This window comes from Talpa occidentalis, unplaced genomic scaffold (genome assembly GCF_014898055.3).
Source record: "Talpa occidentalis isolate TD23 unplaced genomic scaffold, MPIMG_talOcc4v2.1 talOcc4.10, whole genome shotgun sequence".
Lineage (NCBI taxonomy): Eukaryota > Metazoa > Chordata > Mammalia > Eulipotyphla > Talpidae > Talpa > Talpa occidentalis.
In genome coordinates, this window is record NW_023600993.1 from 84,767,980 (window position 1) to 84,792,928 (window position 24,949).

General features: G+C 48.6%; 1 protein-coding gene across 9 annotated transcripts in view; it reads right to left on the reverse strand.

The window, feature by feature from the left end:
* The window catches only part of EPB41L1 (erythrocyte membrane protein band 4.1 like 1), a 136,066-nt gene that overhangs the window by 24,422 nt on the left and 86,695 nt on the right, over positions 1 to 24,949 (reverse strand). For 8 of the 9 annotated variants that reach the window (XR_008552328.1, XM_037495826.2, XM_054696794.1 and 5 more), the window contains 11 exons: positions 24,602 to 24,766; positions 23,543 to 23,647; positions 22,924 to 22,966; positions 19,620 to 19,695; positions 17,066 to 17,284; positions 14,693 to 14,780; positions 13,991 to 14,143; positions 12,485 to 12,582; positions 12,041 to 12,216; positions 9,247 to 9,395; positions 5,953 to 6,135 (listed from right to left, as the gene is read on the reverse strand). Coding sequence is in view for 8 of the 9 variants with exons in the window: in XM_037495826.2 (XP_037351723.1) it covers positions 5,953 to 6,135; positions 9,247 to 9,395; positions 12,041 to 12,216; positions 12,485 to 12,582; positions 13,991 to 14,143; positions 14,693 to 14,780; positions 17,066 to 17,284; positions 19,620 to 19,695; positions 22,924 to 22,966; positions 23,543 to 23,647; positions 24,602 to 24,766 (1,455 nt within the window). In the remaining variant the exon portion in view is untranslated. The remainder of the gene's footprint in view (positions 1 to 5,952; positions 6,136 to 9,246; positions 9,396 to 12,040; positions 12,217 to 12,484; positions 12,583 to 13,990; positions 14,144 to 14,692; positions 14,781 to 17,065; positions 17,285 to 19,619; positions 19,696 to 22,923; positions 22,967 to 23,542; positions 23,648 to 24,601; positions 24,767 to 24,949) is intronic. The other variant, XM_037495712.2, reaches the window with a different exon arrangement.

A 24,949-nucleotide genomic window follows, 5' to 3' on the forward strand; every position in this document is an offset into this window, starting at 1 on the left:
CAGTGCAATCCCCTCATTGTACAAGTGGGGAAACTGAGGCCTAAAATAAGCCAGTGACTTACGCAATATCATGATTAATTGATGGCAGAGTCAGAACAAGGATGCCTGATTTTTTGATGCCTGAGATCCTTGCTCACTTTCCTCATTACCTACAGAATATGGGTCCCAACTGTGATCTAATGTCAAGTTGAAAGGAAGTACTAAACCCAGTTCCATAAGCCACAGCCTAAAGTCTGGTCTTTCTGTAAAAGTTTCTAGGATGGAAAGAGATTAGAAAGAAAAATACCAAATAGCATTCTCTAGAGATTAGTGCCAGTCATCCCACAGCTTGAGCTTTGTGGGGTTCATTCCTAAAGATACCAAGGCCTATCCTTGGAGAATTCTAACAATATTCACAGAAAGATGAAAAGGACTAATCAGAGCACATCATAGAAGGAAAAAAATCTAAAGATCCAAGCATTGTGATCAGTCCAAAGCCCCAGAGGGGTCTCAGCCCTCTACTTCCTCTTAGGAGGGAATAATGGACTTCTTGAGTTAACAAAGCAAGGTGGCCAATGGAATTTTAATCTTCTTATGGTCACAGAACACTTTCTTCACAAAATCTTCATCGAAGTCCAACATGTAATAGCCTGGACTGCTCTAGTGCCCTGGGGAACATGCCTCCTTGGAAATCACCACTCTGACTCTAGCCCCTCATGGTACAAATATGGAAACTGAGGGCTGGAGAAGATCAGCACCTTGCCCAAGCTCAGAAATTAAGTTAGTGGCAAGAGCAAGTCTAGAACCCAGTCTCCACAGTAAGATGTGCTGAAGACGGCTCCTGACAAGAGGGGGAATATTGCTATGATTTTGGACTCTGTCTCAGGGCATGACTTGATGAGGAGTCTGTTGGGCCCATTAAGATCTGAAGGATTCTGAAGAATCCAGTAAGCTCTCTTTCCCCAACTCCCTCACTCCATTTTAGCAAAATCTCCATGACTGTGAGGGAATCAATCTTCATCAAGAGAATCTTGCCAAAAGGAAAGAGAGATTAAAAGGAAGATGGAAGTTCTCAGACAAAGTCTGACATAGGTTTCTAAGATTTTACTTCAGGTTATTAAGGCTTCAGGGCAACAGCTCTTGAATCATTCCAGAGAGAAGAGCTTTGAGAGTCTACACAAACCAAGTCTCTTTTCATTTCTACTTGGGAAACAGGCTCCTTTAGTTGCTCCTGTTTCAGCCTGTACTCACATCATCAGCCTGGCAATGATGACCAGATATGGCCTATGGACCCCCACTTCTAGTACATTCCTGCCCCAACTCTACTAGAAACTAGTTTCTAGAAACTAGAAACTTAGAAATTTGACTGAGTGGAGTGGGAGCTGGCACAGATGGGAAAGATTCCACAGGAAAATGGGAAACATACTTTTGTTTAGTTACTATGTGCCACACAATGTCAGCCCTTTGTTTAAATTATTACATTTCATTGCAATGGCAACCTGTGGAATAGGTAATGTTAACCTTATTTCAGAAGGGGAAACTAAGGTTCCCAAAGGGGAAGTGACTTGCGTAGATCAGAGTGAGAAGTGAGAGAAGACGATGCTCTGCTCCTAATAAGCAAAAGTATGGAGGAGATAAACAGGCTCCTGAGCAGACAAGACTGAACAAATGACAAAAACTTGGCAGGCATCAAGGCAGAGCTGACCCTGGCATGATTCACAGGGTGAAATCACGCAGGGTAGCCCTGCGGCCATTCTTCCCAGCGACCAGCTTAGAGCGCCCCCTGCTAGCCACTTGAGGCACTGCAGCAAGACAGACAAGCTGAAGCTGGGCCCGGAAGTGAAGCAATTGAAGGATCAGCAGGATATATCCTCAGCCAGGCAGTTCTGATGCTGGGGTGCTCAGGTCCCACCTGGAGCCTCTGGGCCAAGTTTTGGGCCCTGCTTTTTATAGATGCCTCCCAGAGGAGGGGGTCCAGAAGAGGAACCCTTTAGAAACCATGCCCTGTGAGAAACTTGATGAAGCAAGGAGGGGTATTCAGGTGGAGGAAAGTGTTCACCCTGAAAGGCTGGCCTGGGAAGGATGCTGAGCAGATCTCTGGCTCCAGGGGACAGACAGGTGAGGCACACAGGTAGACGACTTAGAAGGGCAGATTTAGATTCAACAAGAAAACTTCCTCAATAGATGATGGAAGGCAAAACAGGCTGCCATTAAGAATTTTGAGCACCTTTGGAGAGGGCTGGATGGCAATTTTCAGGGGTGTTGAAGAAGGGCACATGTTAGGGGCTTCCTCCCCCTGAGTATGGGCTCTTGTCTTGGCTCTAGAACAGTTCTGTGCTGCAGGGTATCTCGAGTTGCCTAACCTTAGGATGCTGCTGACTCCTGACTATCTTCTCTCAAGAGAGCGCGGGGAATTTTATTATTATTGTTACATTGAGGAAAAATTTATAGGCTGGAACTGTGATTTATGCTTTGTCCCTTAGGTAACTGACTTGTGTCTCTTCTAGATCTAGCACATTTTCAACAACTACAAAACTTTCCTCTGGTAACTGAGATAGGTATGTGTCCTCACATACACTATGTCAACAGCAGGGTCAGACATCAGGGAGAAGTTGGGCCCAGATGACTTGTGAGTACTTTCCAGTCCAGAAGCAACACCCTCCTCATTTGCCTAACCATTTTTACAACTACAAGGACAGTCCTGGAGAAAGATGCCCACTTTTGCTTGACAAACCAAGATCCAAGGAAAGTTTAAAAGAGATGGAGGTGGGATGCCATCCAGATATCATCCCCTAGAGTAGACACTGCTAGACCTTACTAAGGCTTCTAAACCTTAAGACCTCACAGCAGATGGTTTTTAGGTGCCAGGACCCCCAACTCCCAGCTTAGAGGTCAGAGCATCCTCTAGAGCACCTACTTCAGCAGGGCCCGATTTACAAGAGGGACCACTGCTGCCTCCTCTCGAAGCCAGAAGTGATTCAGACCAATCTCTTCCCAGAATGGTCTCAGTCTTATCATTGTAAGGTACCATGGACAGGGAGGGGCTGGCCCTTCATGGATCCCCGGAACGGAAACTCACTGGTCACAGCCTGGAGATAACATGGGCTACCCTCCACACCCAAGACAAAGGGTTGTTTCAAGATCATTAGTGGAGTTCTGGGTGGGAAGGGAGGTGATGACAGTAACCTCAGGAGACGCGGCGAGGCTTTTCTGAGTGAACACTTCCAAGCCTGTGGACGTCCCAGGCTCAGGTGCCAAGTCCTGCTGAGAGGTGTCCTGGGTTCTCTGGGACTGCAGGGGAGGCCCAGGGCCAGAGGAGAGAGAAGGAGGGAGGAAGGGAAGGAGACAGAGAGGGAGCGAGAGAAAGCAGGAGAGACACACACACACACAGAGTCTGTAAATAGTCCAGTTTTGTAAATCCCACATCCTTAGGGTTTGTGGATTAGATCATGAAAGAGCCATGCTGTGGGGACCATGGAATGATACAGAAAGGAACTGCCCTCTAAGAGCCATTCAAGGGAGGGAGGCCCATGGTGGTCAGTTGCCAGACAGGACTGTGCCGTGGGGCCTTTCCTCATTGCCTGTGGCTCTTATTCCAGAAGTTTGGAGCCACTTGGACTCTGGCATCAAGTCCTCCCTGGGGGTCTCTGGTTTAGGCTATAGTTTAATCCTGAAGTTTAGGAATCAGCCCCTTTGAAAAAAGTTATCTTTGAAACAAAACCCAGGTTTGGCAAATGGAAGCTCTTCTTTATAGCTGGGGATCCCTTTCTTGGTTTAAGTTCCCACCATTTCACTTTGGCTCAGGTGAGGCCCAACAATATATGGGGACACTTCTAGGAACTCAGACTCCCCCCCACCCAATAGCCCATGTATGATCAGGAATACACATTACCACTAGCAATGGTGCCAGGACTGCCTAGCACTCTCCAGCTTATCATGTGCTTTTATAGCCATTATTTCACTCCACCTTCCCAACAGCCCTATGGGTGGCAATTTTGACTCCCCTTTAGATGAACTGACTACACAGTGAGGTTAAGAGAGGTGAGGTCATTCACCCAAGAAATCAGTCCAGCCTTTGGCCATTGCTCCTCCCCATCTTCCAAATCTTCATAGGCATCTAAATGCCAGTGGGGCCTGTAAGCCAGTTAAATATGGTCCATTGTTCCCAGGTTAGCTCCTGGATGGGCTTTTTCCAACAGTGGACTACACTGGTGGGCATGGAATAGATTCCACCTTTTGGTATGATCCACCTTCTAGCATTTCCTGCTACAGCCAGCAAGAGGGGCGTACTGCAAGCCAGTCTGCTACAGCACCCCAAGGCTCCAGAGTACAGCTCCCAGGTCTCACCCTTCCTTTCTCTGCTGGGTCTGATCCTTTCAGAAGTGTCTACACACCACCTCACCCAAGCCCAGCCCACACAGAGACTGATGAGAGCAACTTGGGTCAAGTCTCCCTTGGGGCAAGGGAAGGGGTGTGTATAACTAATGACTAGGTCAGCCCCCATGGCCCAGTCCAGGGTCTTCAGGATCTTGGTTGTGCCAGAGGTCACCATAGAAGCCCTCTGTGGATGCTCTCCTTCTGTGGCACTAGCCTTAAAGGCCCCCATAGCCAGGGAGCTACCACTGCAGCCTCACTGAATGAGGTCCTCTGCTAATCTGGAATGTTGAGGGTAGGTCACTCTGCTTATTAGAGTATGGCCACATCCCCAATTTTCAAAGCACTAGAGGGCAGCGCACACACAGGTGACTCTATACCTGTTCTTCACACAGTTTGGTCTTGCTCTTAGGCAGCTATGACTTCACAGCAAATACAATGGCCTAGGACACAAGAAAATTGGGTTCTGGCCCCTCTTTTACCAGTCTGACCATGAGCAAGTCTTTCCCCTTTTTGAGCCTCACCAGTGCCCTGTTTTACAATGATGACCTTGCACCAAACAGGTTCCAAGGGTTCTTCCAATTTAAAAGGAATTCTGATTTGAAACTGACCTGTGTGAGTTCCAGGCACCCCTCAAAAGGAAACAATAAGAGACTCACATTGAGCATCTAGGTAATCTGCCAGCTCCTCTCTACTGTACCCCATTTAACCCTTACAACCTTCCTATTAAGTAAGTACTTTATGATCACCACCTAATAGAGGTTCAGAGAAGGTAAGTAACAAGCCCAGAGCCATCCAGCTAGCAGGCAGTAGAGCCAGAATTCAAACCCAGGCAGTGTAAGTCTAGACCATAGTCAGGTTTGAGGCCAGTAAGCAGAAGCGCTAGAGAGAAAATACTAAGTACAAATGGGGGTAAATACTGCCAAGATCTAGCAGTCCTAAAAATAACAGCTTGGGATTATAAATACAAGAATTCTCAAGATCCTATCTTTATCTGTTTCTCAATTGAGAAAACACCCCACATGCTTTCCACTGCAAAAGGCGGATCATGTGGAATCCTTTTCTGAAGCAACGATCACAGGTCTGATTTTTCTGGGGGGATTCATTCCACTCCAGTGGAATCTGAGGATCCTTCTAGGAGGATCCGTGTTTTCACAGTAGGCACGAAAAGCTACTGGATGCAACTATGAGGGCTCTCAATTGTAATGTGCATGAGAACTGCCCAGGCATTTGTTTAAAATTCTGATTCCAGGGCTCTACCTCTAAAGATGCTAATTCAGTAAGTCTAATGTAGGGTCCTAAACTGCATTTCTAACAAACATCCCTTCCTCATTATACCCTGGCTGAAAGATAGGGTATATACCAAGATACTGGGAGTCCTTTGAGTTTTTCAAGGTGGTCCCCAGGATTCTAAGATGTAGTGAATTTGTCTCCCTCAGACTAATCCACCACCTCATCCCCACCACCCCCACTATCACTTTATGCAGCATCGGGGAAGGGGTGCATACAGAGGTGGAGGATGAGCTTAAGTCAGTACATCGCAATCTTCTCAGCGTCTTTACCCAAGAACCCTGTTGAGGGGTTCAAGGTGAGACCTACCTCATTGGCTTTCTCAGGTGTGCCCTTGGGGGAGGGGGAGGCAGGTGAGGAGGGCAGCCTGCGTTCCCGCTCCCAGTCTCGATCCCGATGGATCAGTTTGCTGTTGGGTTCCTTCAGGGTCCTCTTGAGCTCATTGATGCTGGCCTGGTGCTTCAGCAAGACGTCCTCCGGCTTGTCTAAGAACTAGAGATGGATGGAGAGGGTGGGCTGTGTTAGAGGAGCAGCCCCAAGCAGGGGGTGCCAGGGGCAGTGAAGATGTGAAGGGTCATCGCTGCCCTACATCAGCATCCATGACACTGTTCCACCCTCACGGAGGCTACAGCCAACAGGACAAGGACAATTAGACCCAACAGATACACAGAACACATACGATTAGCAAGAGGAGCAAAAGTACTCAAGATTAAGAAGAGATTTCTGCTCAAGCATCACCCTTTCTTCTCCCCGGCCTGGCTCCCAACCTTGGAAAAAACAAATCAACCCACCTGCCACCATCTGAGGGTGTTCCCTGTAAGCCTAGTTTTGGCACAGAAGTGACTTCCTTCTGGTTATATCCAAGGGACAGTGAGAAATCCCCAAGTTGTTCTCTGGGTCGTTCTGGCCTTGCCTGGCCACTCAGATCCTGGTCCCTGCCTCTGGCTGCCAGGGACAGGACCACTGTGCTAGGCCCCTCTTAACCCTATATGTGCAGCTGCTCAGGCCTTGTAGGGGCCTAGAGTGCAGACACTCTTAAATCTGGGACACCCCTACTCCCATACTAGAGACCAGTGGCCAGAAAAGAGTATGGTCATTGTTCTCTGCTGTGAACTTTCTCCTCTGTACCTTTCCTAACCACCCAGTCGGGATACCTTCCAGATACCTCATAGGTACCAACTCCTTGAGTGCAAGCAGGGAGAGACATGGCCAGAGAGAGAAATAAGCATGCTGTGAGGTGTTCTGGAGGATTAGGAAAATCCCAGACCAGGAAGAAGAGAGGTGAGGCCCGAGACTGGACACAAGAACGGCACAGGGTTATCACTGGAGTCTTGGGTGTGTCTCCCATTAAACCGCCAAGTCTGAGCTCTGGCTGGTGCAGCACAGCAAGCAGAGAATCTGCCTCTACATCAATCAATGAGCCATTTTTGCACAGGAGTCGACAGTCACTTGCCAAAGCTGCTTGTCTGCCTACTTCGGGGGCAGGGTAGGGCAGGGCAGGTGGACAAGGACCCTTATCTGCAAGGCTGTTTGAGGATTCCTGGCAATTCAATTCAGGACAAGAAATGGACAAACTCAGTTTATTGTAAGTCAGAGGAGACGATTCTGGGAGAGTTACTTGGAAGGTAAGCCTCTCCCTGGACAAGGCGAGATGCTTCTCCTGGTTTCATCTCTGGCATCCAAGGCTCCACTATGAATGACTCTAAGTTATCCCAGGAAGGAAACCAATGCTACTGAGGCTTCTGATCTCCCTCCTGGCTGGCTGTGCCCCTAGTCTCCCTGAGTTCAGCCACCTCAGGAGAATGTCTGAGAATAGAAACTGACAGATTGGCACAGGAAGTGGGTTTGGGCTGTAGTAGACCCAAGACATGGCTTTGTGGTCTTCCTGTGCCTGCCATGCTATCTGTGGGCACATGGTATTCCTGAAGGATAGCGGGAGCAGTGGTGTGCTGGGATCCTTGAAGGTTAAGGGCCTTGGGAAACCTAGTCTAAATGACTTGCAGTACAGATGGGGGGCTAGGGCTGAGGGGACTCTCATGACTTCCAAGAATCAGTGACACAATGGGGACCAAAACTCAGATCACAGGACTCCAAGCCTGGTCCTTCCTAGGCCCAGCCTCTGGCCCTTTCCCTTGAGGCCCAAGAGCAAACCCACTTCCCTTGTGGTTAAGGTTCAAAGGAAGAGCTGGAGACTGTGTGACAGAGAAGGAGAAGTAGTTACACAGGAGGGGTAAGATGAGCAACACATGGGAGGAGGGGAAAAAGGAGGCAGTGGGGCAGCAGCAGGGAGGGAGGTGCGACTGGAGTCCGAGAAGACACAGATGCCCTTTGAGGCTCCCCCCACCCCACTCCCACATCTGGGTGCCAATAGAGACAAAAAGAAACTCAAGATGAAGACACAGAGGACACAGGTGAGGTGGCGGCATGACCAAACAGTGGTGTGGAGACATGAATGTGCAAAAGATGAATGTGAGGGGCAGGGGAGATGAGGTTGATGGGAGTGCAGAATGGCCTGAGAGAACTGATGGTCAGCAGGTGGAGAGCAAGCATGGGATGGTCTGCAGAGACAGAGTGAAGATGGATAGAGGGAGGGGTGAGGAGAGAGGGAAATGGCTGGTGGAGTCCGAGCAGGGAACTAGAGAGATGAGCTTAATGATGGGTAGGGACGAGGGGGGCTAGGCAGGGAAATGTGAAGGGGAAAGGGAGGGGCGGTGGCATGGTGACAAATGATCTGAGATGTGAATGGCTGGGAAGGGAGGGACAGGTCCCATGCAGTACCTCCTGCTTGTGTCTTGGCGTGGTTTCCTGCTCCGGCTAGCGGGACACGGGAGGAGGGAAAGGAACCAGCAGTGTCAGTAGAGCAAATGGATGAGAGATACCGCGAAGGGTCTGGTCCAGCAGGTAGCCCCAAGCCCACTCACCCAATAGGCAGAGGCCAGAGAAGCTGGTGGGCCACCCGCAGGGAGGTGAGGTGGTCAGGGGTAGGGAGTGTGAAGCAAAGAGCTGTCCAGGAAGGTGAAGAAGGGGGTGGAAGGACTAGAGGCCACATGGGCAGCCAAACTGGGGGCATGGACACTCAGGTCTGGCATTCATGCTTCTTGCCATCAGCGTGTGTTTCGAGGCTGGTGCTGCCAAGGTGAGACTGCCTGATGGAAACACTTGGCTCTGTGTATGCACAGGCCCCTAGTGTGTGCACATCTGTGAGTGAATACATGTGAGCCTGAGCCTACACAGGCCTGTGAGAGTGTGTATATAGGTATGTGAGAAAAGGACAGGGCAACAGGAGTGAACACACTTAAGAGGGCCTACAGTGACATCCCATCACGCTCTTGGGAGAAAAAGGGGCAATTTGGAGTAAGAAGTCAGAGGCCTCCAGGGGATAAAGTGCCCCTCCAGGAAGCAAGGGTAAAAGAAGGTGAAGAGTGCAGGTTCAGCTTTTCCAGTCCTCACTGAACATGACCCAAGGCCCAGGCCCTGTCCATGATGCACCCCATTGCGAGGAGTTTGGCCACAGTTGGGGCATTTGAAAGTCAAGGCTGAGGCTAGACCCAGGATCAGCCTCCTCATCCCCAGGTCAGAGAGTGTGTGAAAGCCAGGCCATACCTTGAGCTCCTTAATCTTGGTGGGGGTCCTGACTTCTCCCTCTTCAGCCTCTGACCGTCGCCCCCCAGACTCGCCATCTTCTTCCCGCTTGTCACCGTCAGGTCCCACATCATGGTTCTCACTGACTGAGGCTGGGCGGGAGAACTCTGCTGAAGTTGGCAAAGACAGCCAGGTGACCATGTGGAACATCTCCCAGGTACACAGACAGGGAGCCAGTCTACCACCTGCTTAGCCACACCTGGAGTAGTGTGGCTACTTCCATACCCCCAACCACTGCTGGATAAGGAGTCAGCTTCCAGAGGCGTGACACAGCCTTCCCCAGGTCTGAGGTGCCTCTCAGCCCCAGGCCCCCTGCTGATTTCTACAGCACTGATTTCAACAGCACTAGAGTTGTTCAAATCTCAATCCCATCTCTTCTTGGCTGTGTGATCTTGGGTAAGTTACACAGCCTCTCTGGGTTTCAGTTTCCTCATTCATAAGTGGTGCCTACTCAGGTAGTTGGGGGAAGGAACAAACAAGTTAAAGCATGTTAAGTATTTAGAAGGCTGGCTGGCACAGAATGAGCCTTCAATCAACACTGACCCACAAATGTCACTGTTTTTGTTGTGGTTATGGCAGAATCCTCACTTGATCACTATTTAGCAATATGCAGAAATTGTGAGATTAGATTTTACTTGTGAAAGTTAAAGTGCGAAGGTTTGCAAATGATTTAGCTTCTCTGTATATGAGGAAGAATTCAAGGGGATCCCAGCATAACATCTTTCTTACTCACTGACATTCCAAAGTACTTTTCTGAAAAGGAAAGAAAGGCGTGGGACTACCACAGACTTTCCACCAGGCACTGGGCCGAACCCAGACCATGCCTGTGGATTATGTCTTTGTGGGACACATGGCTGGAAAATGATGCATTAAAATGTCCAGCACATGGATTCTCCTTGGGGATGGCTTAGATTAAAATAAAACAATTATCCTTTCTATTCATATAAATATATTCACTCTGCAAAGTGCTCATTTATGTACATTATTTCATTTGATACACATAATATTATGTGTTAATAGCTAGACTGAGAATTACTATCTCTACTTGACAAAGGAGAAAATGAGACCTCAAGAGGGGAAAGGTGCCTCTGGTGTCATCTCAATGTCTCAGAACAAGGCCCTCGACCTCCTGGTGGAGAGTCCAAGCTCCCAGTCCTCCCTTGATAAGCCTCACCAAGTCTGGGCCACTCTTTACTGCCCTGCACAATCTGCGCTTCATTCAATTCCTGACATAGTAATGGAAGCTGCAGAGGAAGGTAAAGGGATAATGGATTCTGCTTTCCTTTTGCTTAAATCTCAGCTATCACTCCTATGCCCATTCAAGGAGAGTACACAGCTTTCTCAATCCCAAATGCACCCCTGCAAAACTGCATGTCCTGGGAACACAGACAGGGGATCTGGCCCAGGTCTCACTTTCATCCTGCAGGAAAAGTATCAGACTCTCGTGACCATCTGGGCAAACACCTCGGTATCTTTCAAAACCCTGCCCAGTTATCACCCTCTCCCAAGCCTTTTCTGTTGCCATTCTGGGCAGACTCCCTCTCTGCTCAAGGATTAATTAATTTCCACTCTCCTCCTCTGTATTCTGCACATCTACCATTGCTTGAATCACATTAAATGCTTACAAATCCATCTATCCATGAGCTTCTCAAAGAAAAGGATAAACCTCAGAAAAAAATTTCGAGTAGAACTACTTGCTTTGGAGGCCTGCCCTCTGTTATGGATATATCCCCAACCTGAGTCTTCTCCTCCCACCTTTAAACTGCCATTTACAAACCTAAAAGCAATAATAACTTATTGTTACAATAAACAATGACTTACAATTAGATGCAATATATTGAAGTTCTACTGTGTGAGAGGAACTGTTCTGGGTGTTGTATAGGCAATATCTTGCTCAGTTCCTCTATAACACAGCAATGTGGGTATTATTTACTTTATAGAAGAGGGAATAGAGTTGAGAGAATTAAATTACTCAAGGTCTCCCATTCATTCATTCATTCATTCATCCATTCAGATATTTATGAATGACTTCTTGTGTGGCTGAGGTTTAAACTCAGATCTGCCTAACTCTGAATCTCCCCAATGCCCCATGTGACTATGAACTTTACCCACAAATTAGTGTGCCTATCCAGAGGCAGCCCCGAGGTCCTGAGGGTGCTAATTTAGTAGCTCTGAGCCAGGCTCTGGGAATCTTCATGTTTAACAAGGTTGCACATGATTCTGACGGGTGATCTGCAAAGCGCATTTTGAGAAGCCCTGGTCAGCTTGACACAGAGGCGTGTAGAGTTGATTCTTGTTGATGTAAAAGACACCTATCAGCCCAGTGGAAATAGGGGGTGGTGGAGAGCTCCACAAGGTTTGATGTCAATCAGCCTACAGCTCATAAGGACCCAAAAATGACCAGGAACAACTCCTCAGCTTCCTCAGGTAATGCATCACCAGCCCCACACTGCAGTCATAGTGCACCATTCTCCCCGCACAGTGACAATCTGTGAATTGCTAAGCTTCTTGGGTGCGGGGCCCAGAGAACCACATAGCAGAAGTTGGAATCCCAAAAGGGCACAACTCAGGAAGTCCCAGGAGTGGCAGTGTCACACCACAGCGGGACCCAGGCTGCAGCTGCCCAGGTACAGTGGTGCTCTCAGGCCACCACACCTGTGCTAATCAATCAGTGATGTGTCTGTGCCCTTCAGTGCTCATTTGCGGAAGCTGTCGCATGCCCCCTCATCTTTCCTCACCTCAATTTGGGGCTTACCTCCATCCAGGCTGCGGGACATGGTATACCGTTTGCTCGAGGAACGCTCAAAGAAGGGTGCAGGCCGGTCGATGAGGGCACTGGCCTGGCGAGTCTGTGCCTGGGTCCTCCCACTATACCGGAACTTGGAGCCCATTACCAGGAAGCCCTTGGGTGGGGGCTCAGGGGATACCAGCCTGCAATGGATGGATGGAGGTGAGGTGGGAGATCAGACCTGAATTGCCAAGCCCGAGGCTGAACCACAACTGGCCTTTCACCCACTACCCCACCAGCTATAACATCACTAAGTGGTCTAGAAGGGGAGAGAGTTAGGAAAAGAGGAAGGGAGGCCTCTCCTCAAGTCCCTACTAGCTCCTCCTGCTGCTCTCTCCCCTCATCAAACAGACATGCACACGCACTCACGCCTCTGCCTCCTCCGCTCCCCCGCCCCACGGGTAGGCTCACCGGAAGAAGGTGTGGTGCTCGATGCAGACCTTCCACAGTCTCTTGGCCGACCGGTGGTTTGGGAGCTTAAAGCCAATCGTGCTCTCGAACTGCTCATACTGCCAACCAAGAAGGCTGGGTGAGAAGCAAGGTCGGCCTATTCTCACCACCAGTCCAGCCTTTTCTAAACCTCTTCTCAGGCACACGCACCTCTGGCCTGTTCATTCATTTATTTACACATTTACTAGACAAGGTAGTCAAGACCTTACTCTGTAACAGGTCCAGTGCTAAGCACAGGCACACCATGGTGACCAGAACAGAAGATTCTTCGGGTTATGGGGGGTGGGGGCTCCAATAACATATAAGTGACCAAGATAACTTCAGATGCTGACACAGGCATGAAGGGAACAGACATGTGTGGTGTGATATGATGCAGAATACCTGGGCCAGCTCTGGGGTCATGTGGTATTTTAGAAAGCATGATCAGGGGATCTTTGAGGAGAGATCTAAAAGATGGGAACCAGCCAGCTATGTGAGAAGGTGGGGAAAAGGAATTTCAGGCAGAAGGAACATCAAAAGCGAAGGGCTCCATGTAGGAAAGAGCGTGGTTTATTCAAGGGTCTCAGAGGCCAAAGGGGCAGGTACAGAGTGGACAGGAGCATGTGGCAGAGATAAGTAGGAGAAACAGGTGGCCACAGATGGAGTTTGGGCTAAGAACCAAGAGCTTTTGAAAGGTTAAGCCAGCAGAGGAGTGGGGATAGATTTGATGTGATCTGATGGGAGTTTTTAAGCTGTGAAAAAAATGGCCCAAAGTGACAATGGAGGCAGAGAGAACAGTGAGAAAGAGGATGTAGCATGTAGGTGAGAAATGGTGGCTGTTGGTGGCTAGTGTGGTGGAGAGGAAAGAGGCAGAGGGGCTCATATTTGTTCTAGAGGTAGAAATGAATAGACTTTTTAATAGGTAAGATGAGGAGGCTGGAAGTATACATGTTTGCATGTGTGTGCATGTACTCATGTGTCTATGTATATCTTAGTATCTGTACACTCTAGAGTACTACCTGTGAGGAATTACATAGCTGACTCTCAGTCCGTCCTGTCAGAGGAGAAGGTCATTGGCACAGACTCCTAGGATGATGTCGATGCCCTCAGAGTCCTGTGTGGGAAGGGACTATGCAATGGCAGGCCCAGGATCCATGCCTGGGGACAGCCAGCCACCTACTCCCTCCCTGTAATCTGTTCATAGTGGGACTTTGGGGCTTGAGCCTCATCTACTCATTGAGCTATGTAACCTGAACATATGTGGTTATCTTTGTATGTACGCTTACATGTGTGGGCTGCAGGTGTGTGTGTGTGTAGGCATGTACCTAACGTGTGAAGTCTACATACAGCCCCAGCAGAAGAGGGACCTTTCCCCACCAGCACCCCATCCATGTATCCTGGATAGGAAAAATCTCAGGTCAACATGCCAGAGTCCACTCCATTCTAGACAATTCTAGTGAGGAGAAAGGGTTTGCAAACCAGGCTCACCTCCCCAGGCCGAATCTTGATATAGAAATTACTCCTTTTGTAGGAGATCTTGAGAATCTTCGGCCAGGCGAAGCGGTTGATTCTCAGCCGGTCCCGATAGATGAGCAGGCCATTGGCACAGACTCCTAGCATGATGTCTATGCCCTCAGAGTCCTGTGTAGGAAGCAACTATGGAATGGCAGGCCCAGGATCCGTGCCTGGTGGCAGCTGCCACCTGCTCCCAAAATCACTCCCTGCAATCTACTTATAATGAGACTTCCAGATCAGGGCTTGAGCCCATATTGGAATCCCCCTGACCAATTTCTCACATGGTCATTCAGTCATTCACTCATTCATTTTGTCATTTATTTACCCACTCACTCTGTCACTCAACTCACTAATTCATCCACTCTGCAAATATTTAGTGCTAGACCATGTGCTATATGCTACGGACACAGAAATAAATGAACGCCTATGTGTTTCCCTCATGATGCTCCCAATTTAGTGATGGCACAACAGACTCATAAATAGAATACAGGAGAAAGTGATAAAGATCATGAGGGAATAAAGGGCCATGGAGTTTTGAGGAATGAGAAATGAGAATTGAAAAGGCCTCTGATAAGAGGCAATGTAGGGTCTGGCACATCAAGTCCTCTGGCAGGCCCTTGTGGTCCATCAGAGGCACTACCCAGACACTAGGGGAACCCTGGGACCCAGTGGTACCTTGGCATGGTGCAGGTCTACTCCATACATGGAAAGCTTCTTGGCATTCTCTAGGAAGTGGATTTCTGCTTCTCCTGGGGTCATGCCCCTAAAGGAAAGAAAGTGATCACAGGTTTGCCATGGGAAAGGCTCAGACCTAAGTGCTGCTAATTGAAGAAGGCCATGATCAGAACCTGTGATAGTAGTAAGGCAAATGTTCTGGAATGGGACTGGGCCTCGCCTGGTCCTTCCCCTCTGCTTTCATGCAGGATGGTGCACCCTAGTCCCCCTATTTTTCAGTGCACACAACCCCATCTTCCACCAGAGCTCAGAGCCAGTCTTGTTCCCTAGGTAGCATTTTCGGGCTGCACCTGGAGTCAGGATTTTTGCCTCATTCTGCCACGGAGTTAAATGTGAGCCATAAATTTTGTTTCTCTGTGACTGTGAAGTCATTGTAGAAGACATTGTTCATTATAATCACCCAGGGGCTCCTAAATTATCACCTACATGAGACATTTTCTCCAGAATTTTGTATCAGAAACCACTTAATCTCCCTTGAGGTACAGGTGCACATTTTCCTTTCTGACAAGAAGACTTATGCAATTAATCAAGTTCCTTCTTTGCTTTGGCTGCAAGGAAACTATACATTGTACACTAAGTCACAGCTAACATTTGTTGAATATTATATACTAGTTGCTGTTCCAAATACTTTACATATATTCTCATAGCATAGTGAATCCTCATAACAACTCAATCAGGTAGATAACATTATTCCCATTTTACAGGTGAAGAAACTGTGGCACAAAGAGGTTGAATTACTTGCCTAAAGACATATAGCTATTAAGTAGTTAAGGCAGAATATGAATCCAGACAACATGGCTCCAGAGTTGGTGTTCCCAACCATTTCACCTATATGTGTCTCACCTCCTCTGGGACATACCTTCCTCTTCTCTGCTCTGTTTATCCCAGTGAGCTGCTGTGTGGGATACCTGGATATTAGATGTCCATGTATTATAAGTCAAAAGAATTATTTAATTAAAGGGATGGTCAGGTATTTCTCCAGTCCATAGTGATCTAACTGCTTTCTCTGAATTTTTATGACTCTTGCAAATCCCTAACACATTTTGCAACCTACAACAGAGATGACGAACAGAGATGCCAACACTCCCTACTCCTGAGCCAGGCACTGTTAACCAGGTATGCAGCTCTGGCATCCCACTCAATAAAATAAAACAGCAGCTGTTGCTAACCAACCAGAGTTGGTATGCAAGTCTAGGGAAGACAGATGTACCACCCCTAAACTGACATTTCATCACACCCCAGAGGCTTTCCTCCCCACAGACACACCCCCTTTGCATCTGGCCCTGGGCCACCTCTCCATATTCAGCCCCCGGGACACAAACCTCCTCATTCCCTCCATCTTCTTTATCAAGGAGAGAACATCTTTATATTCCCTCCTACATGCAGAGCACTCTACAGTTTACAATGTACTTTCACATCATTTATCATACTGGGTTCCCATAACAACCCTGGACAAAGCACTTCTAGCTGGAAAGGAACCTAGATCATTCAGTTTCAAGGGTTTCCCCCAGGGGGGCAGTACTGCCCTCACCATAGGCATTTAGAAATGGGAGAGAGGGCATTTGGGCTATTACAATGACTGAGGGAGTATTTTGGGCACTTAATGCCTGGGGCCCAAAGATGCCAAGCATCTTGCTCAATGAACTAGCCTGCTCCAAATACCAACAGTTGAGAAACACTGACAATCTAAGTGTATACATACAACTGAAAAAGGAGCTCAGACAGGTGAAATAACCCCCTACAACCACATATCCAGTTAAGCATCTTCTAACTGCTGGAACAAGGTGCTTCCCACAGCACTCAGCCATTCAACCCCTCAAATCACAGTGAACAAAACACATAGCTGACAGGCTCTGGGTCTCTAATACGTACACTTTAGCCCTCCTGGCCACCCCAGGTAGGTTTTACTAGTGCCCACATTGAACAGATGAGGAAATTGGGGGAAAGGGAAGAGGAATGACCTGCCCAAGATCCCTGGCTATTAAGTGGCAGAAGGTGAACCCACGCCATCTGAACTTTATACCAGGATCAAGACGTCAGGACACTTACCCAGGAGCACACAATAGCTATTATTATCTCCAGAGACCAAAGACAGGGGATCATACATGCCTAGAAGAGCATGTACTAAATCACTTCCATTCCCATTTGATGGAGACACAGTGGGGTAAGACATTTGCTCTCAAGACACACCTGGTTAGGGGCTGAGCCAGGTGCCACACTTATAGCACAGCATCTGGAGGCCTAGCAGGGAAGGTTTTAGTCAATCAGCAGAGGCTCTGCGGAAGGCTGGGGGTGGGGTAGGGGCCCCCTCACCGGTAGGTCTTGTGCAGTTCCATGATCCTCTCCTCCAGTTCCCGAGTCTGGTTAGGGGCGAAGCGGAGCTCACTGACATAGTTGCCCACGTGTTCCTCAGCATCATAGTCACCCAGCTCAGCCTGCACAGCGTAGGAGCCCAGCAGGGCATGCGTGACAAAGGAGCAGGGCAGCCGGCCAGTGATGATGTCTGCCCGCAGCTGCAGGCACAGGTAGTATCTGGAGATAGGGAGAGTGGGCATGGGCACAGGGCCCCACTCCCTCCCTAGATGACCCAAGCACAGCTGCCCATCCATCATCAGAACCAAACTGACCAATGCTCAACTTGGAAGAAAAAGCATGTTCCCAGACCCTGGCATTCCTATGTTGGGAATTTGGGCGTGACCTATGCGATGGCTTTGTACCATTCACATGTCTTTCAACATTTTTATCATTTCTAATTTTGACAGATTTCTCCTACTGTGGGAACATTTCAATTTTGAACTCATTACCAAGTTAAATAGGACTACTTTGCTGGTTTGGGCTTTTTAAAATGTCACATATATTTAATTACACAATTATTCTTAATTGTAAATTCTTAGTGGTGGAAAAAGTGTAAACTTTAGAGTTGATGCTAAATTTCCTCTTGGTGTCCATTCTCAGACAAAGGTACCCTGCTTTCCATGTGGTGTTCTAGAACTTTTTCCTCCAAGGACAGACAGAATGCACTAAGTTTTGATGCAAGGGTGTTTTAACATATAAATGGCATTAAATGCTACATCAGAATCTACAGTTTGCTTTTTCACTCCCAACTATGTGCCCTGGAGTAGTTTCGAGGTCAGCATCTGCAACTTAACTTCATTCATTTTACCTTCTGCACCCTATGCCACAGCCTGGGTGGACCTATTTGCCCATATTTTCTCAGAACTTTTTTATTTTGCCTCCAGCTCTGAGTGAATTGTCTGAAAACAAATTGGTTTAAAGGAAACATTTCCAATCACTAGGCCATGATTTTTTATAACTTTTATGCACACTTGGCTGGTTTTACAATTTTTAGAACCATTTTAAACCATGTTTTATTGCTTTTGCAGTTGCTGTGTATTAAAAAACAAGTTTCAGTTCATTCTCAGTCATTGATGCCTCCTTGGAGCCCATTTTGCTATGTTTCACCATTTTTTTTCAATTGCCAGTTTCTTTTCCTTTTAAGTGGCATTCACTCAGAATAATTTTTACTACTCTGTGACATTATTTTGCAGTCAGAACTGAAGTTCTGCCAGGAAGTATATGCAGCCTCAGTGTGTGCTCAGGCCAAGGCACAAGCTCAGAGTCAGCAGCAACTCAAACATCACGGGCCCCAAATGTGGGCTTATGGGCATTTTGTTCAAAAGTAGAATTTGGAAATCACTGCCAAGTACTCTGACCAATCTTTCATTTCAATCAATTTGTCATTTAACCAATTTATTTTGGGCCCAAATGTTTTTGATTAAATCAACTGCTACTACCACCCAACTCTGGGTGCCCTCTGGGTGCAACTCTGGGTAAGGCTAACTTTCCTCCTGGTGCCCAGTAAGCCTGATGCCTGGGTATTGGCACAAAGAGGTGAGGCACCAGTAGGGATGGAGTGTGTGCTGATATAAAGCTCTCACTCCTCCTGGGAATGAAGTTCAGACCCTGCTGCTGCCACCCTGGCCCCAAGCTGACCTCAGGACTTGATCTAGTCCGGGGACATCTGTCTTATCTCCCAAGGCCAGCGCCAGCATTTTGATCTTGGCCTGCTGCCTGGCAAATTTTAAAGAGAGACCCAACAGGGGAGAGAGGCTGGTTTAGTAGCCCCTTCCCTGCTGCAGGAATAACTCCAAGCCCACATCTTACTGAAGGATGCGTAGGACCCCCACACACATGGATAACACAGCCTCAGGATATCTTTGGAAGGGATATAAAAAGAAGGGCCTCCCCTTGTTCTGGTTTCAGAGACAGGATGAGCCCCATAGAAGCTCTTATCCTGAAGAATGCTTTATACTCCCTTCCTATCTTTAAGCCATGGTATCCTTGAGCCCCAAAGCACAGTAGGACTTCATGTGCAGTCCATGTTCACCCAAGAGCCTGAGCTTGCCACCAAGGGGTTCACATGCCTCATTTGACCCCGACAGGCCTGATGTGTGCACCAAGTGCAAATTCCACATGCAAAGTTTGAATTCACTATCAACATTTTAAAATTGTGGCTTTACTCTCAAATCTCTAACTTTATCTCAACAACTGGGCCTGATTCCCACAGGCAATGACTGCCCACACTGAACTCTTTCAGATGGTGCCTGTCCTTTCAAATTCACATTGGGTCCCCTTCTCTTTACGACACCTGCCCCTCTAAAGTCAAGAGCCAGTGACCATTGGCCAACATGTATGCATCACTTTCTCTTGCACAGAGTCGGCTTTGTTTGTTGATGCTGACTTCACGATCTCAGTGGACATCTGAGCTCGCAACTGCTGTCTTAAACACCCCGATGTCTCCAAGGGCCAGGTGCCCTCATCCCTAGTCACACACAACCAGCACACCTGCCACCCATGCAACCCTTACCTTGTGATGTCTTCTGTCAGCTGAGCCGGGTCAGGGGGGTAGAACTTGACTGTGAAGGCAAAATTCCAGGGGCTGCCTGAGAGGAGAAGATGGGGAAACTATCAGAGATGTTCCAGCACCCGGTGGGTGGCCCAGATGCACCACACCAAGGGTGATTATTTAAAGCCTTCTCAAATCTATATTCTCAGAACATTCCAATCAAGAAGTCTGAAACATTATTTCCACTTGACAGATGAGACTGAGGCCCAGGTTAAGAGACTTGTGAACTAGCTATGGGATGGAAGGTAGAAAGGAAGAAAACCAATGGTGCACACCAGCCACTATGTAAATTACAAGAATCACTTCATTAAACCTCATAATAACCCAATAAGTAAGTCCTGTGATTATCCCCATTTTGCAAATGAGGATACCAAGGCACAGGCAGTGAAATGGTCAGCCTTCCAAGGTCACCCAGGCAGGAAGCAGCAATGCTAGGGTTCAGTGCCTGGCTCCAGAGCCCATGCTCCTTCCTTTAATCCAATGTCAATGCCTTCGGAGGCTAAGGGGAAGATGGGAAGTCTGGAAAATGCCACATTAAACAGGTTTCCGATCTTTGGACTTCTCAGAACCCTCACTCTGCCACTGTAAACTCCACCTCTCCAAAGGGGACATATATTCAGTAGTTTCTAAAATTTATTTGACCTACTGTACCCATTTTTCACAGGGCAGCCTGCCAGATTAATGTTCCTTGGACTACACTTTGGAAAACTCTGCCTTATACCACACTGGCTCCATCTTAGAGGGCAGAAATGGTTATAAACAAGACCTTAAAAGCAAATATAATGGACTAAAAGAGACAAAGGGCATTTCACAGGATAAATGTTAAGCTCCAAATTGAGATCTGAAAAATCAATGACACATATATCGAAGGTAGAGAGAAAGAAAGAGAAAGAGGCTAAGGTCTTAGCTGGAAATAAGCTCTGCAAGTCAAGCAAAGGGATGATGACTTAAGAACGGGAGAAGGGAGGGAGTGAAGGTGGGGGGCTTGGCGAAAGGCTACAGTCAAAACCATGGTCTCATACCACCACTGGGACATTTCAGGCTCCATGCTCTAAAAAAGTCCATCAGGGTATTGCAGGTCCTGCAGGGTTAGAGGCTATGCCGTCATTGTCATCCTAGCCCAGTGCTCATTGCAGTCTTCACCAGAAGAGTTGTCAGGTCTCCAACACTACTAAGCGCCAGTCCTTTGACTTGCTAGGATCTTTACACACCTCTAGAAGAATGTGATCTTCATAATGATCCTGAGGTTGACCTTCCTTTTTATAGATGAAGATTCTAGAGGTTGTTACCCTCCTGGGGGCACTCAGCTAGTTAGTGGTAGAGAACAGGGCTTGTGACTGGTCATCAAACCTCAGAGCCCAGGTTCCTGATACAGCTGACTCCTTGGTAAAAGCAGCCTCAAGGGAAACAATCCCTGTCTCAGGAGTAATAACAGTAGTAATAAGGACAGTGGTAATGATAATAGCTAATAAGCACACTGGGCACTTTGGTATACCGGCATCATGCCAGGTGTTGTATACATAGTAATTCATTTAACCCTCACAACAAGCCTAAAGCTAAATACTGTCATTACCTCCACTTTACAGATAAGAAAACTGAGGCACGGAATAATTAAATATCACAAGAAGTAGCGATGGAGTCAGGGATCAAATCTAGGTAGTCTGGTCCCATTATCTGTCTTTTCGACCAATACCCCAGAATGCCTCAGGAAAGCACCTACTTTGTGCTGGATGCTGTCCACATATCCATCATTAAATTGTCACCCCCACCTTATAAGGAAGGAATCATTAATCCTCTAGCTAAGGAGAAGCAAGAGACCAAAGAGGCGGAGAAATTGCCCCAGTTCCCTAGGCAATGAGCACCAAGATTTGGGAGGAAATATTCCCAACTCAAGCCTAGGACACAGGACTTGTGGTGCTGCCCAGAAAGCTGAGGGCCTGTCACAAAGATGAGGGGCAAAAACTGCTACATTGGGGCCCCAAAAAGGACAAGTAGGATGAATGGGTGGAATGGGATGAAGACTGAAGCAGGTTGGTCACAGAGAGGGACTGTTCACCAAGCCTGGTCTATGCTGGCTGGGCTGTGGGGATGGGGGACTAACACTCTGCTCTGGGGAGGGAGCTGAGGTCCAGTGATTCTGCTGGCTGCTTCTCTTTCCTAAGCCCTTGGTCCTTATCAAAGGTTGCACACTTGGTTGCTTGTGTGTGTTGCAATATTTCAGGTATGAGAGAGACCTCCCAGCTGGGTGGGGGCTCCTGGAAGACAGCCTGAAGTCCAGGCCCAGGACCCTGTCGGTCCCAGAGGAGTATGCTCTGTCTGTGTGCCTGCCTCTTTGTCTCCAATTGACAGGAGCCTACAGGAAGAATTCCTCCAGCCCCCTCCCGCAGAGTCAGCTGGCATCCTGGGCCCAGCTGCCTGCTGTCATGGTAACAGGCTCAGCTACAGCTTTCCAGCCCAAGGACCAGGGAGCCCAAGTACAGCCCAGGGGGAGGGGCTCCAGGAGAGGCATCTTGGCCCTTAGGCTCAGGTCTTCACCTACTGCATGTTCCCCTCACCCCTGCTCCCAGCTGAGGCCACCTACCTCCCCCTTCTGCCATCTGAATGCTGCCCCAACCCTCCCAACATGGCTTTTCTCTCTGGGCCAGAAAGGACAGGTTGTTGGCCTGCTCATCTCTCTTCACTCCGGGCCTTGAAAAAATGCAGGATGGCATTGGGAGGCCAGAGCTTGAGGCCTGGCACAAACCACACCTCACTCTGTGACCTTGGGTAAGTAACTGCCTCTCTCTGGGCCTCAGTCACCCATCCACAAATACAGGAGATGCTCAAGATCAAGGAGGGGCCTAGCTTCCCCTGACATGTGAACTCCTATCAGTTGGCAGTGCCCTGGAATGCCACAAGGGCGAGGTCTGAGACACAAGGGTCACTGATCACTGAGGTCCACACAGCCCGGACAGGAGAGTGGTTGTTCAGGCCATCAGTTTGTCCCCTTGCCCTAAATGATCCTGCAGGTCCCTGCTAGGGCTGATATCCTGAACAGGGTTGTGATTCCCCTGCTAACTTGCTGCGTGACTCTAGACTGTCATTTTTCTCATCCAGGCCTGAGACTCCTCATCTATAAAACAGTAATTCCTAACCTGCTCCCCCAAACATTTGCCAAGCAGAGCAGATAAACTCATAGGGCTGAATGCACTTCCCAAAGTCAGAGGGCCCTCAAGGCTTGGTGCCCCGGCCCACCATTCTACCACATTCCCAGCAGGCCACTCACTCCGGATTTGCTTCTTGATTTCCTTGGAGGGGTCCAGCCAGTTCTGCAAGAGAAAATAGTTATTTAGAGGGGAGATGGGCGCAAGGAGTTAGGAGTAGAGAGGGCTAGGAGAGAGACACATCCTGAAAAGGTCTGTTCACGGCCCCTCGCAGGGAACACCTTCCCTGGCTGAGCTTCCTGGACCCATTTCCTCAGGATTGGGAAGTGAAGGAATGAGACCTGGATTCACCCAAGGACCTGGGAGCCAGTATCTTGGAACTGCATTACCCTGAGACAGCGCAGTTAACAGGTGTAGTCGAACTGGCGGTAAAGAGGAAACTCAGATAGGAACTTCCCAAGTGTGGGAAGAGGTACCAGGGATAAGTGCCCCAGATCTCCCAGAAAGCCATGCCATGGCTCTCCGGATACCCATCAGGGGGTGACTTGCAGTTCCCTGAGGAGGGCCTGGGGGCAGTAAAGTGAGAACTGAGGACTGACAGAACAGAGTGAACCTTGGGGGCTCATAAAGAGAAGGTGCCTGATGGAAGCCATGGGATGTGGTGAGGATGATGGGGACTTCAGGGAAGAGGTCAGCCCCAGAGCGGGACTCCCTGCCAGCCCTGCTCCCCAGCCCAGGTACCTTCTGGCTGTCGGCATCACAGAAGGTCAGGCCAAAGTAGTCCTTCTCCAGGAGGTTGAGGTGCTCACAGACCAGGTCAAACAGAACCTGGCCCCGACCATGTTTCTAAAGAGGAAAGCAGAGGTGCCTTGAAGCTCCCAGATTCTACCCAGGACAACCTGAAAACCCCCAAAAGTCTGCCAGCATCTGGAGAGGATCTTAAGACACTTGCAACCCATCTGGCTCTGCTCTCCAAGTTCTAAGGGATCTAGATGACACTAAACACTCATCTCATCAACTGCCTTCTCCTGAGCCCAGCTGGGACCCTTCTGGACTTTAGACCTGCTTGATCTAAGTTGGAATGGAGATGGGAAGGGTGACTGATTTCACCTTCCTTAATAGAGATTAAGAGATGGAGGCTAACTCAGACCCAAGGAGTAATTAGCCAAAGTCCTTTGGACATGAAAGGAAGAGGAAAAACACCTGAAATCTGAGGGCCATGGGCAGGGAGAAGGGAAGGTCTGGGACCCAGGGTAACCACGTTACTCTCCCTCCAGGGCCCCTCTCCTTATACTAAGTCCACATGAAATCCCGGGCAGCACACCTGGAGCACCACCTCCTGCCCAGCTTCCCTACTTAACTTACACGGAACCCTCAACTGGCCAGCTTGTCCTCTAGACTAGAGATGGTGCCCTAGACTGGAGGGGCAGTCTAATAAATACATACAAATGATTCTAGTTTAAACATCATCCTCTGCTAGGTGAGAGTGAAGAGCCCTGTTCCGGAGCCATGGATCAGCCCTTAGAAGGTGGCTCCTTGCCAAAGCACAGCCACCCTGAGAAACCTGTTCCTGGCGCCAGCCCTGTGCCCTGTCTAATTCTATTGGCAATCATTACAGCCCTCTCCAGGCCTCAGTGCCACCATCTGCACAAAGGAGGGAAGGCCAGGCCATCTCTCCGGGACACTGCTGCCAGTCCAGAACTCCGTGGATGCCCTCTGGTGTGACCCAGGCTAAGTGCACACTGCAGCCTGTCCTGGCCAGCAACTGGGGATGGGGCATGAGCCAAGGGTGCATCCTACCTCCACCTCGCACTCATACTCAGAGGCATCGAGCAGAGTGACTCGGCAGATGGCACTCTTGTATTTCTTGGCAATCTTCTGGGGTGATTTCTGGGCCTTGCTGGGCGTGGTCCTCTCCGACAGGCCATCGGCCTCACTGTAATCCTTCTCTTCCATGTCTAGGCTCTGCAGGTACAACCAAGAGGAAAGTTTGATCAGTTACCTTAAAATCATAGCCTTTCATGTGATTGCAGTTAAGGAGGCAGCTGGGGCTAAGATGGATCCTAAAATGAGAGTCACCGTCCTCAAGACCCCGGGGAAAGGGGCCTCCCTGGTGGCACAAGGGGTTAAGTCACAGCACTATAAAGC